The sequence below is a fragment of the Bos javanicus genome, chromosome 23, assembly GCF_032452875.1.
Source record: "Bos javanicus breed banteng chromosome 23, ARS-OSU_banteng_1.0, whole genome shotgun sequence".
In the NCBI taxonomy this organism is placed as follows: Eukaryota; Metazoa; Chordata; class Mammalia; order Artiodactyla; family Bovidae; genus Bos; species Bos javanicus.
In genome coordinates this window covers 29,596,222-29,622,878 of record NC_083890.1, presented here as the reverse complement: position 1 = coordinate 29,622,878, position 26,657 = coordinate 29,596,222, and the positions used below count along the sequence as shown (strand labels likewise).

Here is a 26,657-nt window from a genome sequence, read left to right as displayed (position 1 = left end):
ACAGCCACATCCTTGAGATATCTAACCAAAGCCCACATTTTACTCCCAGCACCAGAATTTGATCTTTGCCTCAACATCATTTTTAGTTTGATAACCCTCTACCATATAGAGTATCTAGGACTTACATACAGTTAAACTTTTGAGTCTGAACTGTCTGGCTTCTTTAAATTTCCTGTAAATTCTGCTTGAAAGCTGAGTGGTTTGGTTTTTAGCTCATCTCATTCCTTATGTATTTTATAATAGTCAACTAAAAGAAATTGCTTGGAACTTTCACAATTCTTCCTGGTAGTCTCCTCAGCAAGATATATGGGCTCAGGGTGACGACAGCATCATGGCTGTATGGCTCCCTTTGCTGCTCCCCTTCCATCTAAAACCAGTAAAACATCCATAACTCAACAAAGTTGCCTCTGCCCAACACCCCACGATGCCAGAGAATTCCACATATCTGTTCATATAAGTGTTAGGACTAGAACATATAGAAAAGGCACAACCAGGAGCAGAGGACGGGTAGGGATTATAATTCCCAACCTCCAGGGACAGCAGCTGAACCTGTGGTCCCTGAAAACAGAGTATCTTCAGGGGAGGCAGCACATGACTCCAATCTCTGAGCCTCAGCAGTCCCCATGGCCACAGGCAACCAAGTGGCAGAGACAGTGAGGCCTGGGACCCCATCCCGCTAGTTGTGGAGACACTCCAACTCCAGGCAGCGTCCACCCACAGCAGCAATGCCCATGAACCCAACAACCCCGGGCAATATGGGGACCCTCCCAACCCTGGCTCTCCAGCCACCTCCACCCTTTTCCTGTGGTGGCTGGAGCCTGCAACACAGGAGGCCCTGGGTGCAGTGGATGTGCCAGCCATTCCAATGCCCTAGGTGGCAATGCCAGTAACACCAGATGGGCAAGGTGTTAACAATCCTGGAGGCACAAGCAGTGACAACAGGAGTACTGGATGACACCTTGACAGAGGTGCTAGGGGGAGCAAAGTGCCAATTCTCAAGTGTAACCAAAAACTTATGCAGCAGTGCTACCACTAGGAACCAAAGACAAGACCTCTCCTTTCTAACTTTTGAGTCCGCAGAATCAAATAAAAAATAAAAAGTTTTACCTACAGAAGAAAGTGAAAGTTGCGCAGTCATGTATGCAGTAGTGCCACCTACAAGGAACCAAAGGAAAGCCCTCTAATTTCTAACTTGTTGAATCTTCAGAATCAAGTTTAAAAATAAAAAGTCTTACCTACAGAAGAAAGTGAAGTTGCACAGTTGTGTCAGAATCTTTAAAGCTGCACAGTCATGCCCAAGTCTTAGCGACTCCCATGGACTATACAGTCGATGGAATTCTCTAGGTTAGAATACTGAAATGGGTAGCCTTTTCCTTCTCCAGGGGATCTTCCCAAGCCAGGGATCAAACCCAGGTCTCACACTTTGCAGGAGGATTCTTTACCAGCTGAGCCACAAAGGAAGTCCAGGAATGCTGGAGTGGGTAGCCTATCCCTTCTCCAGAGGATCTTCCCGACCCAGGAATCAACCCAGGGTCTCCTGCATTGCACGCAGATTCTTTACCTACTGAGCTATCAGGGAAGCCCACCTATAGAAGAAAGGTGTTTGCAACTACAAATGCACTAAAAGGAACAACTCATCAAACACCGTTATGGACCACTGTAACACATTACCACAAAAGAAAATGACAGTTTCTAGAAATCAGACTTAAAATATAATGTCCCCTAACAGATAAAGAATTTTAAAAATAAAGGTTTCCACTACTGCATCCCTGCTACTGTAATAGATCTCAGCCAATGTAATTAAATAATAAAATGAATAGGAAATAAAAGAAGAGGAAGGGAAGAGACAAAAACCTTAAATAATGCAGAATATATTATTTTTGACATTATAAAAACTGTAAATTTATCCAAAATAAGTTGCAAACTTCCGTTCACACAAAAACCTGCGCATGGATGTTCATAGCAGCTTTATAACTGCTGAAATTTAGAAGTAAACAAGATGCCCTTCAACAGGTGAATAGATACTGGTGCATCCTTACACATGCCTGCATGCTCAGTCTCAGTTGTGTCCAACTCTTTGTGACCCCATGGACTGTAGCCCACCAGGCTCCTCTGTCCTTGGAAATTTCCAGGCAAGGATCCTGGAACAGGTTGCCATTTCTTTTTTTTTTTTTTTTTGGTTGTTGATTTTTTTATTGATATATAATTGACATACATTATATCAGTTTCAAATATATAACATAATGATTTGATATTTGTCTATATTGCAAAATGATTACCCCAAAATTAAATATATATATAAAAGGTACAATCTTCCAATTATAAAATAAATATGTCCTGGGTATACAAGGTATAGGTTGACTATAGTTAATAATTGCATATTTTAAAATTGCTAAGAGAGTAAATCTTAAAAGTTCGCATCACAAGGAAAACAATGTTTATTATATGGTGACAAATGCCATTTCTTCTTCCAGGGGAACGTCCCAACCCAGAGACTGAATCCACATCTCCTGCCTCTCTTGCACTGGCAGGCAGATTCTTTACTGACTGTGCCACCTGGGAAGCCATATCCATACAATGGATAGGTAAAAAGAAAAAAAAAAGCACAGCTATCAAGCCACAAAAAGACATGAAGGCATCTTAAAGGCATATTAATAAGTGAAAGAAGATTCCAAGTACATGGCATTCTGGAAAAGGCAAAACTGAAGACAATAAAAAGATCAGTGGTTGCCAGGAGTCTGGGGAGGGAGAGATAAAGAGATCTAACTTGGGATTTTTAGGGCAGAAAAACCATTCTGTGTGACACTGTAACTGTGGATACCTGACATTATGCATTCGTCCAAACCATAGAATGCACAACACAAAAAATGAAACACGATGTAAACGGTGGGCTAGAGAAGGAAATGGCAACCCACTCCAGTGTACTTGTCTGGGAAATTCTACGGACAAAGAAGCCTGGCAGGCTACGGTCCATGGGGTCGCAAGAGTCAGACACGACTTCACGAATAAACCACCACCACCACACAGGCTTGGAATGATGTGCCAGTGTTGATTCATTGATTGTAACAAAGGTATTTCTCTGTAGAGATGTTGGTAGTGAGGAGGCTGTGTGGGAAACGAGGAGGGGTTATGTAGGAACTATGTATTTTCTGCTCAATTCTTCTGTGAAACTAAAAGTGCTCTGAAAGTCTGTTCATTTAAAACAGTAACAATAAAATCGATGTAAATAAGAAGCAAATTTAAAATGAATTTGAAGCTTAAGTAATGCTGCCTAATAAAAACCAACATATACAAATCAAATATTCAGCTACAACAATAACGATTATATAGAAAATTTAGTAGACCATGAAATACAACTAAAAATAGAAATGAATTCACTTTTTAAAAATGAACAAAACTTACAAAAGTTTTTCTATCCAAAGATTTAAATTAAAACTGAATAAAAGTAGCAATATATCACATTTAAATATGAGATAATTAAATACTGTAACAGATATCTTGTACAAAAAAACAAAAACAAAATAAATCCAATAAACTTTAAAGAAAATTCCACAATCAGTGCAAAGGGAATAATGAAGGAGACCACACAATTAATGAATAATGTTCCTACCTAGACCACTCACTCTAGAGTCTGAACAGGTCAGTTCAGTTCAGTCTTTCAGTCATGTCAGACTCTTTGCAACCCCATGGGCTGCAGCATGCCAGGCTTCCTTGTCCATCACCAACTCCTGGAGTTTACTCAACCTCATGTCCATGAGTCAGTGATGCCATCCAACCATCTCATCCTCTTTCGACCCCTTCTCCTCCTGCCTTCAATCTTTCCCAGCAATAGGGTCTTTTCCAGTGAGTCAGTTCTTCGCATCAGGTGGCCAAAGTATTGGAGCTTCAGCTTCAGCACCAGTCCTTCCAATGAATATTCAGGACTGATTTCCTTTAGGATGGACTGATTGGATCTCCTTGCAGTCCAAGGGACTCTCAAGAGTCTTCTCCAACACCACAGTTCAAAAGTATCAATTCTTTGGCACTCAGTTTTCTTTATGGTCCAACTCTCCCATCCATACATGACTACTGGAAAAACCATAGCTTTGACTAGACGGACCTTTGTTGGCAGAGTAATGTCTCTGCTTTTGAATATGCTATCTAGGTTGGTCATAACTTTCCTTCCAAGGAAAAAGCGTCTTTTAATTTCATGGCTGCAATCACCATCTGCAGTGATTTTGGAGCCCCCCAAAATTAAATCTCTCACTGTTTCCATTGTTTCCCCATCCATTTGCCATGAAGTGATGGGAACAGATGCCATGATCTTAGTTTTCTGAGTGTTGAGCTTTAAGCCAACTTTTTCACTCTCCTCTTTCACTTTAATCAAGAGGCTCTTCAGCTCTTCTTCACTTTCTGCCATAAGGGTGGTGTCATCTGCATATCTGAGGTTATTGATATTTCTCCTAGCAATCTTGATTCCAGCTTGTGTTTCATCCAGCCAGCATTTCTCATAATGTTCTCTGCATAGAAGTTAAATAAGCACAGTGACAATATACAGCCTTGACATACTCCTATTTGGAATACTTATATTTCCTATTTGGAAACAGTCTGTTGCTCCATGTCCAGTTCTAACTTTTGCTTCCTGACCTGCATACAGATTTGTCAAGAGGCAGGTCAGGTAGTCTGGTATTCCCATCTCTTTCAGAATTTTCCACAGTTTATTGTGGTTCACACAGTCAAAGGGTTTGGCATAGTCAATAAAGCAGAAATAGATGTTTTTCTGGAACTCTCTTGCTTTTTCGATGATCCAACAGATGTTGGCAATTTGATCTCTAGTTCCTCTGCCTTTTCTAAATCCAGCTTGACCATCTGGAAGCTAATGGTTCATGTACTGTTGAAGCCTGGCTTGAAGAATTTTGAGTATTAGTTTACTAGTGTGTGAGATGAGTGCAATTCTGCAGGAGTTTGAGCGTTCTTTGGCATTGCCTTTCTTTGGAATTGAAATGAAAACTGACCTTTTCCAGTCTTGTGGCCACTGCTGAGTTTTTCAAATTTGCTGGGATATTGAGTGCAGCATTTTTACAGCATCATCTTTTAGGATTTGAAATAGCTTAACTGGAATTCCATCACCACCACTAGCTTTGTTCATAGTGATGTTTCCTAAGGCCCACTTGATTTCATATTCCAGGATGTCTGGTTCTAGGTGAGTAATCATACCATCGTGATTATCTGGGTCATGAAGATCTTTTTTTGTATAGTTCTCCTGTGTATTCTTGCCACCTCTTCTTAGTATCTTCTGCTTCTGTTAAGTCCATACCATTTCTGTCCTTTATTGTGCCCATCTTTGCATGAAATGTTCCCTTGGTACCTCTAATTTTCTTGAAGAGCTCTCTAGTCCTTCCCATTCTATCACATGGAAATATTGAATGATAAGCAGGTCAGGCTTATCAAAGGCATGGAGTCACAGCGAAAGTGGCTATTTTGGTTGAGCCACAGAACTTCAACTGGGCCCGTCAGGGCCACAACCAATCCATCCACCATTAAGCCAAATAGACAGGCTATGTCCACCAGCTCCAAGTACCATCTGGGAGTGGCAGAGAGGGTAATAATTACTAGTAGGGATTATATCCTTTGACAACCACCCAGAAGCATCCAGCTATCCTGGGAGAGTCAAAGATAAAGAACTGGATCAAGGAACCAGCCATAGAAATAAATACCTCCTGCAGGAAGCCCTTTAGCATTTTTGGCATCACTTTAAAGATGTAGGGGGGAAAAAAAAGATATGGAGATTATCAAGGAAGGACAGAAATACAAATATATGGACTGAGAACAATATTTTACACAATGAGTATACAATAATTCTTATTGATTTGTATTCTATTCATAGCATATCCTAGAACAAGAAACTATTAATGTGATGAATATGTAATGAGTTTCGGCAAAGCAAGAAAAATAAACTGCAGTAGAAAGATACATAAAGTACATGGCATTCATAACTGTAATTAGAAAACTTTGATAGATGTTAGATCACATACAGGTACTCCTTCAATGAATCAGATTTTTTACCTAAAGGATATAGGAAGAAGTGAAGATACACATTGGAGAGACCAGCCTCATTCTCCCAGAGAGAAATGTGAGCTCAGGGACCCCAAAATTAAAGAAAATATTTTAGTGTTAATACCAACAGTGAAGAATCAGATTTAGAAGAAACAAAAACAATACTACTTCTCCATATTCCTCTTTTTTTTTTTGTTTTGTTTTCCATAGAACCACAGTAATAAATGAGCAAAATATTTAAAAGGTATTGAAATACAGATATCTTTCTGTATGGATCAATGGGATATCACTGGCCCTCATTCTTTAACTGTCATTGCTCAATTTCCTTCCATTTCATACAGTTTTTGAAGGAAAGTGCCCAAGATAAGAAAGTGCATCCACACCTCTGGTCCCAGGAAATAAAAGGTAATTTAAGAAAACACGAGGTCATTGTGAATTGTCTCAAACTGTTTGTGGTTCTAAAACTAAGAAAGAAACACAGTAAGCAAAGAAAATAGGAACAACAACAAAAATGGAACTCAAGATGACGAATTCCCTGAGGAGAATCCTCTTATATTGCGAGGAAAGAAAGGTAACATGTTAATTTTTACAATAATCTTCACAAACCCAGGGGACACTCTCTCTTAGGGATGATATGTTTAAAGATCCGTGGATCATAAAAACGGGCAGAATTTCAGCAAGAAGAGGTTTTAGAAGATGAAGAGCTTATACTGTAATCCCAATATAAACCATCACATCAAATATTTTTCAAATATTTTTATACCATTTACTTTTCAGGAGTGTCAACCTGATAAGGCTTCTTAACTGTGAATTTGAACACTCAACCAGGTAGGAAAATGAACTAGGAGACAAGCTGGAGAGTTGTCCATATTATCTGTCTTCTTGCCTGTAGTAAATTTATAAGCCGAGGATTTAGACCTGTTTCTTATCTTATAATGAAACTTGTGTTTGTAGATTATGAAGGTTCTTTACTGTCTACAATTTTATTGCCATATCTCTAGATATTCTAAAAAGTAGATATGTAATCTCTACATATTCACTGTGATGCAGTGAAATAAATCATTTAGTACAGAAAGTTTCATTGATTTTTTTTTAATGTTAGGAAATGGTTTTTTCTCCAAATGAATTTTTGATACGATTTTGTTTTGTGTAGAGAACCAAAAATAATATCTGGCATGACAATTATATCTTAAGCAGGAGTCACAGAGTTTAACAATTTACAAAATATACTTGGCTATTAAGGAAAATTAATAACAATTATTAATTTCCCTGATGCTGGGAAAGATTGAAGGTGGGAGGAGAAGGGGATGACAGAAGATGAGATAGTTGGATGGCATCACCAACTCAATGGACATGAGTTTGAGTAAACTTTGGGAGTTGGTGATGGACAGGAAGGCCTGGCATGCTACAGTCCATGGGGTCGCAAAGAGTTGGATACGACTGAGTAACTGAACTGGACTGATTAAGGAAAATTACTCTGAATCCCTTGAAGCCAGTCTTTCATAAAGGTGTAATAAAAGTTAGATAATTTCTCAAACTTTATCTGGTTATAAAGCCTAGAATCCCACAGGATCCCTAGAAATGTCCCCTAATTCACTTTTCTATTTTAGTCACTTAAAATCTTTTGTCTCTCCTCTCAGGGATTTTCCAAACTTGAGATGATTTCCTGTTTATAGGGAACACTTTAATGTTTGCATCTCTATTCAGATTCTTATAGCTCTTATTATCCTTTCATTGTCTTTTTTTCTGAAGTGAAACCCTTCAGGTGGTTTCCTACTAAGTCAAGAGACAGCAGAGGGGAGTGCTTAAAAGTTTACCCTCTGTTAGAGCTGACTTGGGATGACAAAAAGGAAGTTGCATCAGAATGTAGAAGTTCACAGCCAGATAAGATGCTAGGCTGGCAACATGCTCCGAATCTCTGGGTAAAGGAAAAAATAATGATAAACCTAATGAAGAAAAAAAGTGGTTAGGAAACAGTTCATTACCAACATGTAGCCTTAATATTTATGAAGTTAATGGTCCAAATATTATACAATTTCTGGTGCTGTAAATGTTTAAAATAACAATGCTCTCCCTCAGAATATGGTGTCTAGGTAGGAAAATCCTCAGCAGGAGGCTTTTGGTTCTGATGAAAGTGAAAGTGGCTCAGTCATGTCCGGCTCTTTGAATTCTCCTGGCCAGAATACTGGAGTGGGTAGCTGTTCTCTTCTCCAGGGAATCTTTCCAACCCAGGGATCAAACCCAGGTCTCCCGCATTGCAGGTGGATTCTTTACAGGCTGAGCCACCAGGGAAGCCCACAGGAGATAGCATTTCATTATTGTTTTGTCTTTTAGGTGATGCTGAATCAAACTTCCGTCACTGAATTTTTCCTCCTGGGAGTGACAGACATCCAAGTACTGCAGCCGGTTCTCTTCGTGGTTTTCCTTACAATTTACTTTCTCAATTTGGCTGGAAATGGAGCCATCCTGATAGTTGTCATCTCTGATCCAAGACTTCATTCTCCTATGTATTTTTTCCTGGGCAACCTGTCATGTCTAGATATCTGCTACTCCACGGTGACTCTGCCAAAGATGCTGGAGAATTTCCTCTCTACACACAAAGCAATTTCTTTCTTGGGATGCATAAGCCAGCTTCATTTCTTCCACTTTCTGGGTAGTACAGAGGCCATGCTGGTGCCCGTGATGGCCTTTGACCGCTTTGTGGCTATCTGCAAACCACTTTGTTACACTCTTATCATGAGTCATCAGGTCTGTATCCAGATGGCTGTCACTATCTGGATCATTGGTTTTTTTCATGCCCTGCTGCACTCAGTAATGACCTCTCGCTTAAACTTCTGCAGTTCCAACCACATCCATCACTTCTTCTGTGATGTTAAGCCATTGCTCAAGCTGGCCTGTGGGAACACTGAGCTCAACCAGTGGCTGCTCAATAATGTCACGGGGACTTTTGCCATGGGCTCATTCTTTCTAACCCTTCTCTCCTATTTCTACATTATTATTTATCTGTTCTTCAAGACCCATTCTTGTAGCATGCTCCATAAAGCACTGTCCACGTGCGCCTCTCACTTCTTGGTAGTTGTTCTTTTATTTGGTCCTGTTTTTTTCATTTACATCCGTCCTGCCTCGGGTAGCTCCATGGACCAGGAACAGATCATTGCCATTATGTACAGTGTGGTCACTCCTGTACTAAATCCACTGATCTATACTTTGAGGAACAAGGAAGTGAAGGAGGCATTGAGGAGGGTGATCAGAAGGAAACTCTGACTTGAAGAAGTCTATGATATTTTCTGAAGCATAAACAAGCAATGAGACAGTTGAAATGTGAAATATATTGCTTCTCAAATTGTTTATCAAATATATAAATACATATATATAGATAGATATAAATACATATATATGTGTGTACATGCTAAATCACTTCTGTCAGGTCTGACTCTGTGACCCTTTGGACTGTAGCCCTCCAGGCTCCTCTGTCCATGGGATTTTCCAGGCAAGAATACTGGAGTGGATTGCCATTTCCTCCTCCAGGGGATCTCCCAGACCCACGTCTCTTACACCTCTTGCATTGCCAGGGGGGTTCTTTACCACTAGAGCCACCTGGGAAGCCCATCTATACATGTGGACCTGCAAAAGGCTTGTCTAGTGTTCAACAATACATTCTTAGGTAATAGAAATGAAATGTGAACAAATGAAACATCAGCCATGGAAGTCTAATGCTGAATTTGTTTTTGAGATACCAGTGATAAAGTAGATTTGCTATATATCTCAACAAACTCTTCTCTGGATTTAGTTACAGAAATTTGCCTCTGTTGCCCATGTAACGTGTACAGTTTTTTAAGCCTGTCTAAATCACCCCTCCAGGTTAGCACATTTTAATGTGAGAAGTAAAATTATTATGCTTTCAGATTTTGAGAATTTTAATCTAGGACATAATTACTCAGAAAATTAAATGTTAACTCACCATTTAACATACGATTTAAGGGGAATTTTTTTAAGAGGTACATCATGATTTCTTGTTATCCAAGCAGGGAGGCAAAATAAATAAAATTATATTGTAATCATGAATGAACAGAAAATAACCAGTAATTTAACTTCAAATGATTTCAATATTTTTAGAACTCAATGGTCAAATTCTCAATTACTATGAAGTGTTATTAATAATGGAGGCAGCTTGAAAAGACATCTCAAGAATATCTTTTATCTTATTTATGGTTTAGTTATTTTTCTCAACTTCTGGTCATGGAAAATGTTGATTTACAGAATTTTTTCTAATCTTTTGTTTTTCTTTTACATTCTACCCTTATTTCAACAAACTGTAAAGCAGTGTGACATGAAGTAATATAAGAGAAATATTAAGAATAAATAAATTAGTATATTCTTTCACTTCTCTGTTCTTAGTCTTATACTTAGTGGCTTTAACTGATAACATTTTCATTATCACTGCAACTTCCATGGATGGCAGTCTCTGTTTACCTGTATATTTCTTCCTGAAACATCTCTCCTTCCTGGACCTATGTTATATTTCTGTGACTGGACCAACGTTCATCTGCAACTTGACTCTGCACAGTAGCAATATTCCCCTCTGGGAATGCATTTGCAGTGTTGTGCTTTCACTCTTTGTGGCTCTGCTGAGATGGCCGTGCTCACAGTGATGCCTTATGATTGCTGTGTGGCCGTCTGTCTGCCTTCCTCTGCGCTCTGAAAGCATCATGAACGTCAACATCTGTACTCAAGAAATCTTGGCCATTTGGATGAGTGGGGTCATCTCTGAAGTTATGCATACATCTGCTACTTTCTCCATCACTTCTATGGTGCCAATATCATTTACAAACTCTTCTGCAATATCTCCCAGCTCCTAAAACTCACTTGTTCCAATGAGTATGTCAGTGAGCTTGGGGTTACTGGCTTCCTGTCCTTGATGGCATTTCTTTGCTTCATTTCCATTTGATTCACCCAATCACACACACACGCACACACAGACACATATTCTCTACTGTGTGGAGGATCCCATCTGCTGAGGGCAGAGCAAAGGCCTTTTCCACCTGCCCCCTCCACCAGCTATCATCATATTGTGTGTCTCTACTGGTGTCCTTTGAGTTTCTAAAGCACATACTGACTCTCCAACTGCATTAGACTTTACTTGAAAGTGAAAGTCGCTCAGTCATGTCTGAGTCTTTGTGACCGCATGGACTAATGCAGTCACTGGAGTTCTCTAGGCCCGAAAACTGGAGTGGATAGCCTTTCCCTTCTCCACGGGATCTTCCCAATCTAAGGATCGAACCCAGATCTCCCATATTGCAGGCAGATTCTTTACCAGCTGAGCCACAGGGGAAGCCCAAGAATACTGGAGCGAGTAGCCTATCCCTTCCCCAGCAGATCTTTCTGACTCAGGAATCGAACCATTCTTCTTCATTGCAGGCGAATTCTTCACCAACTGAGCTATGAGGGAAGCTTACTATTTTTATATTGTTTTTTTATAATATTTTGCTTCCGACACTTAATCTGATGCTCTAAAGCCTGAGAAACAAAGCCATGAAGGCAGCTCTAATAAAGTTTTCAAGAAAAGAAAAGCCTACCTCTTTTGCTGAGTCACATCTATTCATTCCTCACTGAGAAACAAATCAAAATATATTGGGAAAATATGGCAGAGTCAATCAAGAACTTAAAGCTCAAGCATAACTCATAATAAGGAAAATCATACCAATGGAGTGTCTCTGAGCAATAATAACATATACATGTTGCTGCTTTGCTTACATAGAGTTATCTAAACACTATTCTTGTAAATAGAGTAGATTTAAATCTCACTATACAATGCCAAGTATGGTGAAAATATAAATTTTTTTAACTCTGAAGACTCCAACTTAATTATCCTTTCTGACTCATTTCTTTTTTTTTTTCTTTTTTGGTTTTCCCATTTAATTTTTTTATTTTCACTTTGACTCATATTTTATCTCAGGTTATTATTATCTCCTGTGCTTTCTTTGCTTGGTACACATCTGTCTTTTCCTTCACTTTTAACTTTTCCAGGTCCCTTTTCTTTAGTCTAGACTCTTATTAAATCATGTATAGACAGACTTTGGTTCTGTTTCAGCTCAAGGGTCCCTCTTCAGGAATAAGGTAATTCCTTCAAAATTTCTGTACCACATTTTGTCTAATTTTTATCCCATTGTTTACTGTGCTTCTAATCTCTTATTTTCTTATTGTTGTCTTCATCATATGTCATATCTTCTTTTTCTTTGAGGACAGTGATTGTAAGGGCATCTGTACATTGCTTTCTGGCTAATTTCTGTCAAAGAAAAGGACAGCTCATTCTTTTTTCTGAGTTACAATCAAGTTTGGAATATTATATAGTACGTAAACACATAAGAGAACCACCTGGCCCTCAGTGTTTTCTGTCTGTTTAAGGGTCCACCTAATGTCCTATTAATCTTACAGGGCTTCAGTTGGTAAACCACATGGTCATCAGGGACAAGTCTGGTGCTTTGTGTTGCACCCTTGTCTTTCATGTGAGTGACAAGTTGAAAAAATACAAATAATACATGACTCATAAAATGCTTATAGGAATAAATACAAACACAATTAAACTAATATGTTTTTAAAATGCACATTTGAAAAATAAGCAAAAAAAAACATGTCAATATAATATACAGTGACCAAAATGTAAAAGAATGGATGATATAAGCAGCAGATAAAATGCAAAAAAGGGCAGAAGAAGCTAGCTGACAGATCCAAGAATTTCTCACAGAATGAGGAAAAAAAATTTTTTAAGCATGAAAAAGAGCTTAGTTTTCATAAAAGATACAAAAAAATATTCAATATCTGTCTAATAATGGTTCCAGAAAGATCTACTTTCCATGCAATTGAGGGAATGTGTGACAAGGAATATTCAGAGAAATAACTTTAAAGATTTTTTTCCCAGAATTCATAGAAATGTAGATCATCAGGTTTGAGAAGCACAACAAAAATTGGCAAGGATAAGTAAAATGAATATAAATGTAGTTATATCATTCTGAACCTATAAAATACAGAAAACAGAAATTTAAAAAATCTTAAAGCAGAAAAACTGTTTTAAAAATACCAATGTTATATCCTAGAAGCTTTATTATTTTACCTTTTCTATTTAGTTCCGTAATCCATTGGAAAACAATTTTTGTGATGGCATAAGGTGGATGTCATTGTTTGCTTTACTCATTGATATCCAATTCACTACAATAATTAATTGGAAACAAACTTTTCCCCCCAAAGAATTGCAGTTGGTGCCTTTGTAAAAAGTTTAGTAATTGTATATGTGTGGGAGTCTCTCATCTGTTCAATTGATTTATGTATTTATGCTTATTCTATTAAGCTCTATTAATTATTGCAGCTATACAGTTTTTTATATTAAGTTGTAAGTTTTCCTACTCTGCTCCTTCAGATCTTATGGTCTATTCCAAGTCTTTTGCTCATCCACATGTTTTAGAAACAAGCTTTTAATTAAAAAAAAAAAAAAAAGGTATTGACTGAAGTACATTGAATCCATAGATCAAACTGAACAATCTTCTTTAAAAGTTTGCATCTTCTAATTTATATAAACAGGGTAATTTATGAACAGGGTATTTTTCTGCACTTCTTTAGGTTTTTAAAAATTCTGTCAGAAATGATGTATAATTTTGAACACAGTAGTTTCAACATCTTTTATTTGATTTATCTCTATGTATTTGATGATATTTTAAGTTGTAATTGTAAAAATTTAATTGTCTAATTTTTGTGTATATAGTACATAGAAATCCAATAGACTTTTGTACATTAACCTTATATTCATTGATCTTCTCTATAAACATATACTTTCTAATAGATCTTTATAGATTCTTTTAAATTTCTATTATACATTGTTATCTGTGAATAAAGAGCTTTATTTCTTAATGTCCAAAATTTTAAACTTTCATTTCTTTTCCTTGCTTTTGGGCTGGCTAGGGTCAGATTAGGATCTAATTATGGTTCAGTTATTCCTAACAATGTAATCATGAGCAAATGGCTTATTTTTTTCTGAAACGTTTGTTTTCTCTGTAACACATGGATGTGATACTTACCTTGAGAAACAATTGAAATGATGTTTGTGATGTGTCGCACAGATCTTTGCAAAGATCTACTATTTTGTCCCATAAATAGTAGATTCTAGTGGAAAAAATATAGTCAAATTCTGAATACTCTAATATTGTAATGGTGATTCAGTCACTTTAATTCTAAAAGATAGAAGTATTTCAAATTACTATAGAAGAGTGATCTCACCAAGATGGCAACATAAATTGTTCCCAACTTTATTCCCTCTCGCAAAAAGAACAACTAACAAGTATTCATGGATAATACATCACTGAGAAAATTACAGAATTGAGGCCAAAGCACCACAGAGACCAAGGCAAACTGCATTAGAAGGGTAAGAGAAATGGCTACCTGCTGACTGCACTGACTCTCCCCCAGGTCAGGGGAGAATCACGCTGAGAGCCTAGGTTTGAGCAATCCTGAGAAAGAACAACAAAGCTGGACATATTACTCTCCCCAATTTCAAATATTACAAACCTATAGTAGTCAAAGCAATGTGATAGTGGCATAAAAATGGATGCATAGATCAATGAAACCAAAGAGAGTATCCAGAAATCAGGGATTAAATTCTAGACAATTAGGTGTGGAAAATTTTCTACAGGAAAATAGCATGATTACCAAAACTAATGCAGCTCCAACAGTTGACCTTGAGGATAAAAATCATATGCTAAGGACAGAGAGAGTTTTACTCTATAATGACCCACCACATCCTCACCAGACTACCTACCTGGACTTAATTTACATTAGAGAAAAATGAACTTATACTTGTTTATAACTCCATATTGATAGTCTTTAATGGCTGAATGTGATTCCTTTATGAACTCAAGAAATGATATACCACAAACCTTGTTATTAAAATGGTAAATATCAGACTAGAAACAAGGTAAAGTTAAGAGGTTGGGGCATTCTCATTTAGATAGAATTAAAATTGAGATGCTTGTCAGATATCCAAAGGTAGATGACATATGCACAGTCTTAATATTCAGTCTCTCAATCTATTTATACAAAAGACAGAAAAAGGATTGTTATTTTATATATATATATATATATATATATATATATAAAGGGTTATGAAATGTTATGGTCATGTGTTCACCTCTTCAAAACAATCTGACTTAAGGAAGCAGAGCAGTAACCAGAGAGAAATTTTGAGTTTTAGATAATCTTTCTGATTTTACTTCCAAGTTATTCTTAATAACAGACCTCTGTTAATTATTGACTTTATTCCTCAGCACCATTTATAGCCAACTTTTTCTACGGAAAATTCCTCAAGATTTGCCATTAATGAGTAACTCTGGGAATAGTCTCCAAGGACAAGAAAGATTCCTAGTGCTAACCAACCCTTTCCAATCCCAAGAGACATGAATACTGTTAATACTCAGCTCCTGAGCTACATCTTTGCAGCTATGAACATCACCTCACCAATGTAGGCAAAGGATTCTGGGATCTCTGGACTATACCACTTGCTTAATAAAAGCACTGGATAGAATACATATATCAAATGATAGAATACATAGATCAACTCATGGGTTGAAGATTATGAATGCCAGTAGGTAAGTGTGGAAGGTAGCATTTGACAAATAGAGAAACAGGCTCAGACTTCAGAGTGGAACATAGTGGATGAAAGTTCTGTGCTTGAAGTCTACATCTGTATCTGTTTCTAAATCCATATGTAAATCAGTTGAGCTATAAGAAATATCTTAGACAGTAAAACTTCTAACAGACATTCATACGGACATATCTAATAGGAAGTTAAATATGCAAGTCTAGAGTTTAGAAATGGAGAAGGAAATGGCAACCCACTCCAGTGTTCTTGCCTGGAGAATCCCAGGGATGGGGGAGCCTGGTGGGCTGCCGTCTATGGGGTCGCACAGAGTCGGACATGACTGAAGTGACTTAGCAGAGTTTAGAAAAGAAGATGGATTAGAAGATATAATTTAAAAGTTATCTAATTATGACAGAAATAGGCTCACAAACTTAGAGAACAAACTTACGGTTGCTGGAGGGGAGGGATAGTTAGAGTTTGGGATGGACATGTACACACTGCTGTATTTAAAATGGATAATTGACAAGGACCTACTGTATAGCACATAGAACTTTGCTCAATGTTATGTGGCAGCCTAGATGGGAGAGGAGTTTGGGGGAGAATGGATACATGTACATATATGACCCTCTTCAGTCAGGCTATTGCTCTTAACATACCATTGAAATCACTCTCATCCATGTCAAAGTTCAATTTTCAGTCCTTAAGTTACTTGATGTCTCAACAAGACTTACCCCAGCTAACTTCTCTTACTTCACATACTCTTTTTTGCTGGTGATCTCAATGATGGCTCCTTAGTCTCCATGTCTGGCTTCTCCTCTTTCTTATTATTCATTTTTGGACCTCTTCTTTTATTTCTAGTTTCAGACTTCAAATATCTATAAACAGGTAATTTGTTAACCCTTAAATTTTTTTAGGGCATAGCCAATTAACAATGTTTGTGAGAGTTTCAGGTGAACAGCTTGACTGAAGACGATTCATAAAAAGCATGGAAGGTAAAATAACAAATCTGGAGAGTAATGGACAATGTGTGATGGAGACAAGTAGCTTTTTGAAGGATCTGTCATTAAGAGTGGAGAAGTGGAGGAGTAGCTGAGGAAGGCTGAGGGGAAACAGTAGGATATGAGGGTATTGTCCATCTGAGGCTGAGATTTTAGACAGTTAGGACTTCACAATTTTAGATAGTTAGGATCTCGTATATTTTCCATGTGGAAATATGATTCTGATAACCTCAGTTTTCAACCACTCCTGGTCTATCTGAGATCCAACACGAATGATTATTTTTCAGGTGAATTATCAGGAGGTGGATATAAAAGCAGAAAGGTATTCAAGCAAAAGTATCAGGAAGATTCAACCTGGGAAAGGATGTAAAAATGTGAGAGGTATGGTCAGAGAGAACACACACTCAACTTGTAGACTCTTGGTTTAAAGAAATTTTTTAAAAATATATGATTCTACTCTCAGTGTATTTATAATATAATTGATACAAGAAAATATGTATGTCATAAACATTAGAAAACATCTTAAGATAATATTCAATTAAGGACTAGGTTGGAGAAGGCAATGGCACCCCACTCCAGTACTCTTGCCTGGAAAATCCCATGGACGGAGGAGCCTGGTAGGCTGCAGTCCATGGGGTCGCGAAGAGTCGGACATGACTAAGCGACTTTACTTTCCCTTTTCATTTTCATGCATTGGAGAAGGAAATGGCAACCCACTCCAGTGTTCTTGCCTGGAGAATCCCAGGGATGGTGGAGCCTGGTGGGCTGCCATCTGTGGGGTTGCACAGAGTTGGACACGACTGAAGCAACTTAGCAGCTCAGCAGCAAGGACTAGATTATCCTGTGTATATATCAGTGTGTGAAAGCATAAGTGAGAATATTCGTGGAGTTATGACATGATCAGCTCAAGGAGAAAGGAGACTAAATAGTGATAAAAAGTAGAAAATCGTGTTTATTGGAAAGTGGGTACAAGGATAGAAATTATCAATAACTAGACACAGATAGGTAGAAGTGATGCATTTTGTGTGCATGCTCATTTGCTCAGTCTTGTCCTACTCTTTGTGACCCCATGGACTGTATGGTCTTCCAGGCTCCTCCATCCATGGAATTTTCCAGGCAAGAATATCAGAGTGAGTTGCTATGTCCTTCTCCAGGGGATCTTTCCAACCCAGCAATGGAACCAGCATCTCTTATGTCTCCTGCATTGGCAGGTGGGTTCTTTACCATTAGTACCACCTGGGAAGTGATGCATTAGAAAATAAGACATTAGAGATATTTGAGCAAGGGAGCGTCAGGCCAAAACCATAAAGCTGTACGTTTTCTGGAATCAATAAAGCTGGTAAAGCCACTGATTAAGTAACTGGGAGCAAGTTGTTGAAAGTACAAAGATGGTAACTGTAAAAAGTTGAGAAAAAGACAAAAATGAGGATCATTTTGTAGTTTAAAAAAAGTGTTATACTACTAATATAGATTTTAGGGATGAAGTAAGAAGATGAATCAGTGTTTCCAGTCTTCTAAGAGAATATTTGAAGGAAAAATCTTTTATTCATAAAGTGTTGAAATGGAAGGAAGAACATTTCAGCACTTGGGAGGAAAGCTCATGATCCTCTCCTGTCCTCACTATCAATTAATTTATTTATTATTCATCTTGTGCAAATATACTTTATGGATGCCTACACTGGGAACACAAGGGAGAAGAAAACCAGACACGTTATTTGCCTTAATGCACTTTATGGCCCCCGTGAGGGAGTCCAACACTAACTGCTGCTAAGCTGCTAAGTCGCTTCAGTCGTGTCCAACTCTGTGTGACCCCATAGACCACAGCCCACCAGGTGCCCCCGTCCCTGGGATTCTCCAGGCAAGAACACTGGAGTGGGCTGTCATTTCCTTCCCTAATGCATGAAAGTGAAAAGTGAAAGTGAAGTCACTCAGTCATGTCCAACTCTTCACGATCCCATGGACGGCAGCCTACCAGGCTCCTCCGTCCATGGGATTTTCCAGGCAAGAGTACTGGAGTGGGGTGCCAGGCCTTCTCTGAACACTAACTAAATATCTTAAATAAATATTTGAACAAAATAAATATGAACAACATTGTCCGTATGACACCTATAGCAATTCTATGAAGGTGCTACGCGTGGTAGCGTATGAAAAGTAGGTTTGACTTAATCAAAGAGGCAAGGGAAAACTTTCCTAAGAAAGTCACTAATTGATCTGAGACTGTGAAAGGATGAACAGGAGTTGACTCAGAATGAAGCAAAGGGAAATAGTGCACAGGAAGAAATGCAAGGCAGCTAGAGTGGCTAGCAAGCAGAGAATGAGGGGACTGTAGTGTGAGATGAAGCTGCTGAGACATCACAAGGTCAAGACAGATTGAGCTTTGTTAGATAGGTGGGGATTTTTGTTCCTTCACAAGCCCAGTGGTTCTCTGGACATCTGTTTTTAAGCAAATAACAGACGTGATCAGAGTTTCTTTTTTGAAAAGATCACTCTGGTGGCAGTGTGGAGAATATATTGAATGAGGCAAGAGTGGGACTATTCAAGCAGCTCAGAAGTTAGCAGGACTCTAGTCATTAACAATAACTTAAACTAGAGTAGTGACTGTGTAGATGGGTAGGAGCGTTCACCAAGCTCCTATGATGTGTCAAGCACTAAGCTAAGTACCGAGATGCAGTCTTTGCCTTAGTAGGCTCATGTTCTTGTAATAAAAACTGATTCATAAACAAGTCTGCCGGGGACCAGCCCCGGCTGATCCAGGGAATTCGAAGCGGGGACGGCGTCGGCGAAGATCAGGAAACAATTGCTTAATTAAACGTTAATTAAGGATATAAAGAGTAATAGAATGAGGATAGCTCAGTAGGAAAATTCAGTGGAGAAAAGAGGCTGAATAATTCAGCCTGAAGGTAAGAGAAAGAACGACATGGTGAGACCAAGTTTCGGTGAACAAGGCCCACACTTTATTTTCCAAAGTAGTTTTTATACCTTAAGTTATGCATAGAGGATAATGGGGGAAGGGGTAGAGTCATGCAGTAAGCCAGGCTTTCTTCCTGCAAACTTATCATATGCAAAAGTTTAGGTGATTTGCATCATCTTCTGGCCCGGAGGCCTTTTTCTCTAAAGGTGATTATTCTAAAGTCAGGCGCCAGCCTCCAAAAAGCATTAGATAAAGTTGCATTCCTACAGAGCAAAGGTATGGTGGGCTATAACAAGAAAAAGAATTAACTCAAGGGTCCCAGGTTACAAACATTAAAGCTACTATTTACACCAATTATATTAATCAATACACTGCCAGGGACACAGCAGGTAAGGGATATGGAGACTTAGCAGCAAACATTGGCCCAACAAGTGAAAATCCCTTCACCAATACAATTTCTAATCAATCTTTTGACTGCTCAAAGGAATCTGTATTTAGACAGTTTAGAACATCTCATGCCTCTCACAGTTTGGAGGCTCTGAGCAATCACATGTGGCCGGAAAAACCTATTCAGGCAGGCTAGAGGACTTCCAAGGGAGTTTGTAGGTTGAAACACTGTCACACCCAAGAATTATTAACTGGAGCTATAAGCTAACTCTTTTTTCAGAGAGGTAGTGGGGGACAGCCCCCCATAAAGTCAGAGGTGTAGGTGAAAGCACAAAGCAGAAAGTAGGCAGACTCTGGTTTTGGGGGTAGATTGCTCGAGAATTTCCAGGGAGACTCCTGAGGCTTGATCCCGCCTTTGCGTATGCCAAGCCTCCTTCCTCATGACCTTTGCCAGAGGCGGAGCTCGCTCCCCGCACAAGTCCTTATGCCATCCAATAATATGAAGACTAAGAGAACTCTTTCACCCTTAAAAAACTCCAGGAAGCTCCTGGTGTTCCCTTCATTCCGTCATCTTTGTGCCTCCTCACTTAGATCATCCTTCAGAAAGTGCAAATTCTATCCCTCTCATTGCTAATTGAGTTTCTTTTCTTCATTCCTCATATTTGTGGTATAAGGAAACCAACTGAAAAGAGAACCATGGAGGTTAGCTATAATTAACTTCAGTAGCTAACTGTAGTGAATCCTCTTCATGCTGATTCTTTTCTTATAACCCATCAAGACCTGAAATGAACTGCAGTAAGAACCCTGACTTTGTCCTCTCGGGACTGTCCAATGACCCAGACAAACCAAAGCTCCTCTTTGGTCTCTTCCTGGCCCTCTACTTGCTGAGTCTCTTAGGAAACTCGCTACTGCTACTGGCTATTGGCGCTGACATCCACCTCCACACCTCCATGTACTTCTTCCTCAGCCAGCTCTCCCTGGTCGACCTCTGCTTCACTACCACCACTGCCCCCAAAATGCTGGAGACTTTGTGGACCAGCAATGGACTGATCTCCTTCTCTGAGTGCCTGGCCCAGTTATATTTCTTCATGGTTTTTGCTGATATGGACAACCTGCTTTTGACTGCCATGGCTATCGACCGCTACACTGCCATCCGCCATCCCCTGCACTATGCACTCCTAATGACTCCTTGCAGATGTGCACCACTGGTGGGTGGGTCATGGGGAGTGGCCCACTCTATCTCTCTTGTCCATGCCCTGTTGCTATCCCAGCTCTCATTCTATAGTAATCAAGAAATTCCCCACTTTTTCTGTGATTTCAGACCACTCTTAAGGTTTTCCTGCTCTGATACCCACCTCAATGAGGACCTGATGATGGTTCTGACAGGACTCTTAGGAATCAGCCCTCTCCTTTGCATCATAAGCTCCTATGCCCATATTTTTCTTGCTGTAGCTCGGGTCCCATCAGCACAGGGGAAAAAGAAACCCTGGCCACATGCAGCTCCCACCTCTCCATGGTCATCCTCTTCTACAGCTCGGTCTTTGCCACCTACCTGAAGCCCCGTCAGCTTCTCATGCCTCTGGGGAGCTGGGTGCTGCTGTCATGTATGACCTGGTCACCCCCACTCTCAATCCTTTCATTTATAGTCCAAGAAATAAGGATTGTCCTAACAGTTTTCACTGGAAAATCTGATTATAAACTTAATGATCCAACTTCTGTTATTTATACATATGCATAGAATGCAATTCTGATGTCATAAAACAGTGCTATAAATAAACAGTATTTCTAGGTTTCTTTTAGTGATACTACTTGTGTTTGTTTTTTATATAAAATATTCATGACCTATTTAATAGACAAATAATAGAATTTAAAACAAAAAATTTAACCTAACACTTAAAAATTGCCATACTTGCCTCACTTATAGAGGAACCATAGAAAGATTAGAGGGGAACAAAAGAATAGACAAAGATATGCTTTCTCAAACATTCTTGGAAGACTTCTCAGTGGAGAAATCTGCACTTCCAAAAGAAAATATCAACACCCTCCTTTGTAAGTCAAATGTGTCAGTTTCCTTATGAGAGCTGCCTCCTCAGTGCTTAATGAGCCAACTTGCTCCCAAGAGGGTAGATCAGAGGATTGAAGATGGTGGTGACCATCAGATAGAGCAGGGTAATAACTTGAATGGAGACTGAGCAGCAGAGACTGTAATGTAAAAGACCATGAGAATTTCACAGCATGTGAATGTTATAGCTAGGTAGGAGGACCATGTGGGTGAGCCTTTCTCTTGCTGACCACAGCAAGAACTGCCAATACAATCACTACAATCCAGACATAAGATATCAGAATCAGTCCAAAAGGAATAGTGAGATAACCACACAATGAATGAATGCATTTTGTCACCTGGACCACTGACTCTAGGATCTGAGCGGGCCAGTCTTCACAAAGGCGTGAAGTCACAGTAAAATTGGCTAATGTGATTGGGCCACTGGACCTCTGCTGGACCAGAGCCACAACCAATCCATCTACCATGAAGCCAAAGAGCCAGGCTATGCCCACCAGCCCCAAGTACCGACTGGGAGTGAGTGGCAGTGATGTTAACAATTATTCAGTAGTGATTATATTCCTTGACCACCAATCAGGAGAACCCAGTTGACCCTAGAGAGTCAAAGATAAAGAAAGGGGTCAAGGAACCAGTCATAGAGATGAATGCCTTCTGCAGGAAGTCCTCCAGCACATTTGGCATCACTTTAAACATATAGAAGAAAGGATGGAAATGCAAGTACATAGACTCAGAAACATCACTTACACAATGAGCACATAATAATTGCTATTCACTTGTATTATATTCATAGCATATACTAGAACAAGAAATTATTAATGTGATGAATATACAGTGAACTTCTGCATAGCAAAAAAAAAAAAAAAAAACTGATTTGCAATAGAAAGATGGACAAAGGACATGGCATTTGCAATTGAATTAAAGCTTAGATAGATGTCAGAACACATACAAATATCCTTTGGATAAGGCAGATAGAATATTTTTACCAAAAGGGCATAGCAAGAAGTAAATATATACAATGAGAGACCAGCTTCATTCTCCTAGAGGGAAATGTGAGCTTGGGAATTTCAAAATTAAAGGAAATAATTTAGTGTTAATACCAACAGTGAAAAGTCAGATTGAAAAGAAATAAATCACTACTATTTTTCCCTATTCCTCTATTTTCCATAGAGCCACAGTAATAAATGAGGGGCATATTTAAAGATAATCATCTTTCTGTATGGATTAAAGAAATATGTCTGATCCTCATGCCTTAAATGTCATAGCCCAATTTCCTTCCATTTTATACTTTTTCCAAGGCAGGTCCCAAGATGAAAAAGTGTACCCATACCTCTGTCCCAGGAAATGAAAGATAATTTAAGAAAATTTGAGGCCACTGAGAATTGTACTGACTGTGGTTCTGAAACTAAGAAAGAAACAGGAAAGAAAAGAGGAAAAATGAAAAAAGAAATGGAACTCAAGATAAGAATTCCCCAAGGAGAATTCACTTATGTTGCAGGTATAGAAAGGTATCTTGTTTATTCTTACAATACTCCTCTCAAACCCAGGGGACACCCTCTCTCAGAGTTTATATATCAAAAGAACAATGGATCATAAATAAAAGGAAGAATTTCAGAAAGAAGAGGTTTTGGAATATGAAGAACTTATCCTATAATCCCAATATAAACTATCACTTCAAACATTTTTCTACTCTTTATTTTTCATAGTTTTCTACTGTTTATTTTTCAGAAGTATAAACCTGATCAACTTTCTTAACTATAAATTTGAACACAGAATCAGGTAAGAGAATGAAACAGTCTCTAAGTTGCCCATATTCTCTGATTTCTTGTTAGTGTTAAATTTACATACCAAGAACTTAGAGTTGGTTTCCTATTTAATGATGGACATTGTATTGGTGGGTTATGAAGGCTCTCTACTGCCTACATTTTAGTGCCATACCTCTAGACATTCATCAAAGTAAATGAGTAATCTCTAAAGATTCAGTGAAATAAATTATTTAGTACAGAAAGTCTAATTGCTGTTTTCTTTAAACCATAGGAAAAGGTTTTTTTCCCCCAAATGAATTTTTGATACAATTTTGTTTTGTGGGTAGAGAACCAAAAATAACATTTGGCATATCATGTGTATCTTAAGCAGGAGTGATAAAGTTTAACAATATACAAAATACACATGGTTATTAAGGAAAGCTACTCTGAATTCCTTGGTGCCAGCCTTCAGTAAAGGTGTAATAAAGCTTAGATAATTACTCCAAATATTCTCTAGCTATAAAGGTGAATGTCCCATGGGATCCCTAGAAATGTTGCCTAGTTAATTCACTTTTTTATTGAGGTCACATCGAATCTTTTTCTTCTCCACTCACGGGTTTCCCAAACTTTGTGTACGTGCTCAGTTATGTCCAACTCTTTGCAACCCCATAGACAGTAGCCCACTAGACTCCCCTGTTTACAGAATTTTCCAGGCAAGAATACTGGAGAGAGTTGCCATTTCCTCCTCCAGGGGATCTTCCTGACCCAGGAGTTGAATCCATGTCTCTTGCATTTAGAGGTTGCTTCGTTACCACTGAGCCACTAGGTAAGCCCCAAAACAATGCTCTCCCTCAAAATATTACTGTCTAGATGGGAAATCCTCAGCTGTAGGACTCTTGTTCCCATGAGAGATATCATTTCATATCTTATTTTCTCTTTTCTTTCAAGTGATGCTGAATCAAACCTCAGTCACTGAATTTCTCCTCCTAGGAGTGACAGACGTCCAAGTACTGCAGCCTGTTCTCTTCGTGATTTTCCTTGCAATTTACATTGTCAATGTGGCTGGAAATGGAGTCATCATGATGGTTGTCATCTCTGATTCAAGACTCCATTCTCCTATGTATTTTTTCCTGGGAAACCTGTCATGTCTAGATATCTGCTATTCCATGGTGACTCTGCCAAAGATGCTGGAGAACTTCCTGTCTATCCACAAAACAATTTCTTTCTTGGGCTGCATAAGCCAGCTTCATTTCTTCCACTTCTTAGGCAGCACAGAGGCCATGTTGTTGGCTGTGATGGCCTTTGACCGCTTTGTGGCTATCTGCAAACCACTTCTTTACACTCTTATCATGAATCATCAGGTCTGTACCCAGATGGCTGTCACTATCTGGATCATTGGGTTTTTCCATGCCCTACTGCACTCAGTAATGACCTCTCGCTTAAACTTCTGTGATTCCAACCACATCCATCACTTCTTCTGTGTTGTTAAGCCATTGCTGGAGTTGGCCTGTGGAAACACTGACCTCAATGAATGGCTACTTCATTCTGTGACAGGGACCATTTCCATGGGCCCATTCTGTCTAACCCTTCTCTCCTATTTCTATATTATTATCTATCTTTTCTTCAAGACCCATTCTTGCAGCATGCTCCATAAAGCACTGTCCACGTGTGCCTCCCACTTCATGGTAGTTGTTCTTTTCTATGCTCCTGTTGTTTTCACTTACATTCGTCCTGCCTTGGGTAGCTCCATGGACCAGGAATGGATCATTGCTATTATGTACAGTGTGATCACTCCTGTACTAAATCCACTGATCTATACTTTGAGAAACAAGGAAGTACAGGGGGCTTTGAGGAGGGTGATCAGAAGGAGACTCTGACCCTAAGAAATCTAGAGAACTCTTCGAAGGCATCAGTAAAAAGGCTATGAGAAAGTTGAGATGTGAAATTATACTGCTTTTCTAATTGTTTACTCTTTGTGAAACAGAAGGCATTATGTAAAGAAAAAATAAATGGGAAACTCCAGTCTAGTTGTGTTAACAGTGTGTGACTAGGTAATGTAAGGGAAACTTGAACAAATAGGACACTATCCACACAATCTTTGTTTTTTTTTTTTTTTGGCTGTGCTGAGTCTTCATTGCTGTGGCAGCCTTTTCTCTGGTTTCAGCGAGTGGGGGCTTCTCTCAGGTCACGGTGCTCAGGTGTCTCAGTGCAGTAGCTTCTCCTGTTGTGGCAAGTGGGCTTAATTGCTCCATGGAATGTGGGATCTTCCTGGATCAGGGATCAAACCAGTGTCTCCTGCATTGGCAGGCAGATTCTATACCACTGAGCCATTAGGGAAGCCCCCCTTGGAATCTTAATGTTGAATTTGTGTGGGGGATATAAGTTGATAAAACTATTTGTTTATGTATTCTTGTGTGTTCTTGAATAAAATCAGATACAGAAACTTGCCTCAAATATGCATATATTATACAGTTGGATAATACTAAGGCTTGTTAATCTGCATGTTTCCTGTAAATTAACATATTATAAGTGAACAATAAAGTTATTATGCTGTTTTATTTTAAGAATTTGAGTATAGGGCTATGGTTACTCAACTATATGTTAACTCATATATGAGTTAAGGGAAATTTTTAAGGAGTATATCATGATTTCTTTTTCTCCAAGCAAGGAAGCAAGTAAGTAATTAAAACAAATAATGCTTTGAGTACTAATTAACAAAGATAAATTGTGAACTCTGACTCCAAAGATGCTTTGTAATTCAAATGGACAAGCTGTCAAAGATTACCGAAAAATATTGCTAAAAATGGAGGCAGCATGAAAAAAAAATCTCAGGAATATCTTTCTTGCTCATTGATATGTTATTTTCCCTTCAATTTCTGGTCATAGAAAATTGAGC

General features: G+C 38.7%; 2 protein-coding genes and 1 pseudogene across 2 annotated transcripts; all 3 read left to right on the top strand.

Annotated features, from left to right (window-relative positions):
• The first annotated feature begins 2,466 nt into the window (after positions 1–2,466).
• LOC133236543 (olfactory receptor 12D1-like) lies at positions 2,467–10,419 on the top strand. The gene is made up of 2 exons (XM_061398634.1): positions 2,467–6,441; positions 8,371–10,419. Exon 2 carries the CDS (start codon positions 8,374–8,376, stop codon positions 9,298–9,300), a length of 927 nt encoding a protein of 308 aa, XP_061254618.1. The 5' UTR covers positions 2,467–6,441; positions 8,371–8,373; the 3' UTR covers positions 9,301–10,419.
• Positions 10,420–20,683: 10,264 nt separating this feature from the next.
• On the top strand, positions 20,684–21,808 carry LOC133235907 (olfactory receptor 1361-like; annotated as a pseudogene).
• A 2,425-nt stretch (positions 21,809–24,233) lies between these two features.
• LOC133236542 (olfactory receptor 12D1-like) lies at positions 24,234–26,130 on the top strand. Its single transcript, XM_061398633.1, has one exon. The coding sequence runs from the start codon at positions 24,712–24,714 to the stop codon at positions 25,636–25,638; it is 927 nt and encodes a 308-aa protein (XP_061254617.1). The 5' UTR covers positions 24,234–24,711; the 3' UTR covers positions 25,639–26,130.
• The last annotated feature ends 527 nt before the right edge of the window (positions 26,131–26,657 follow it).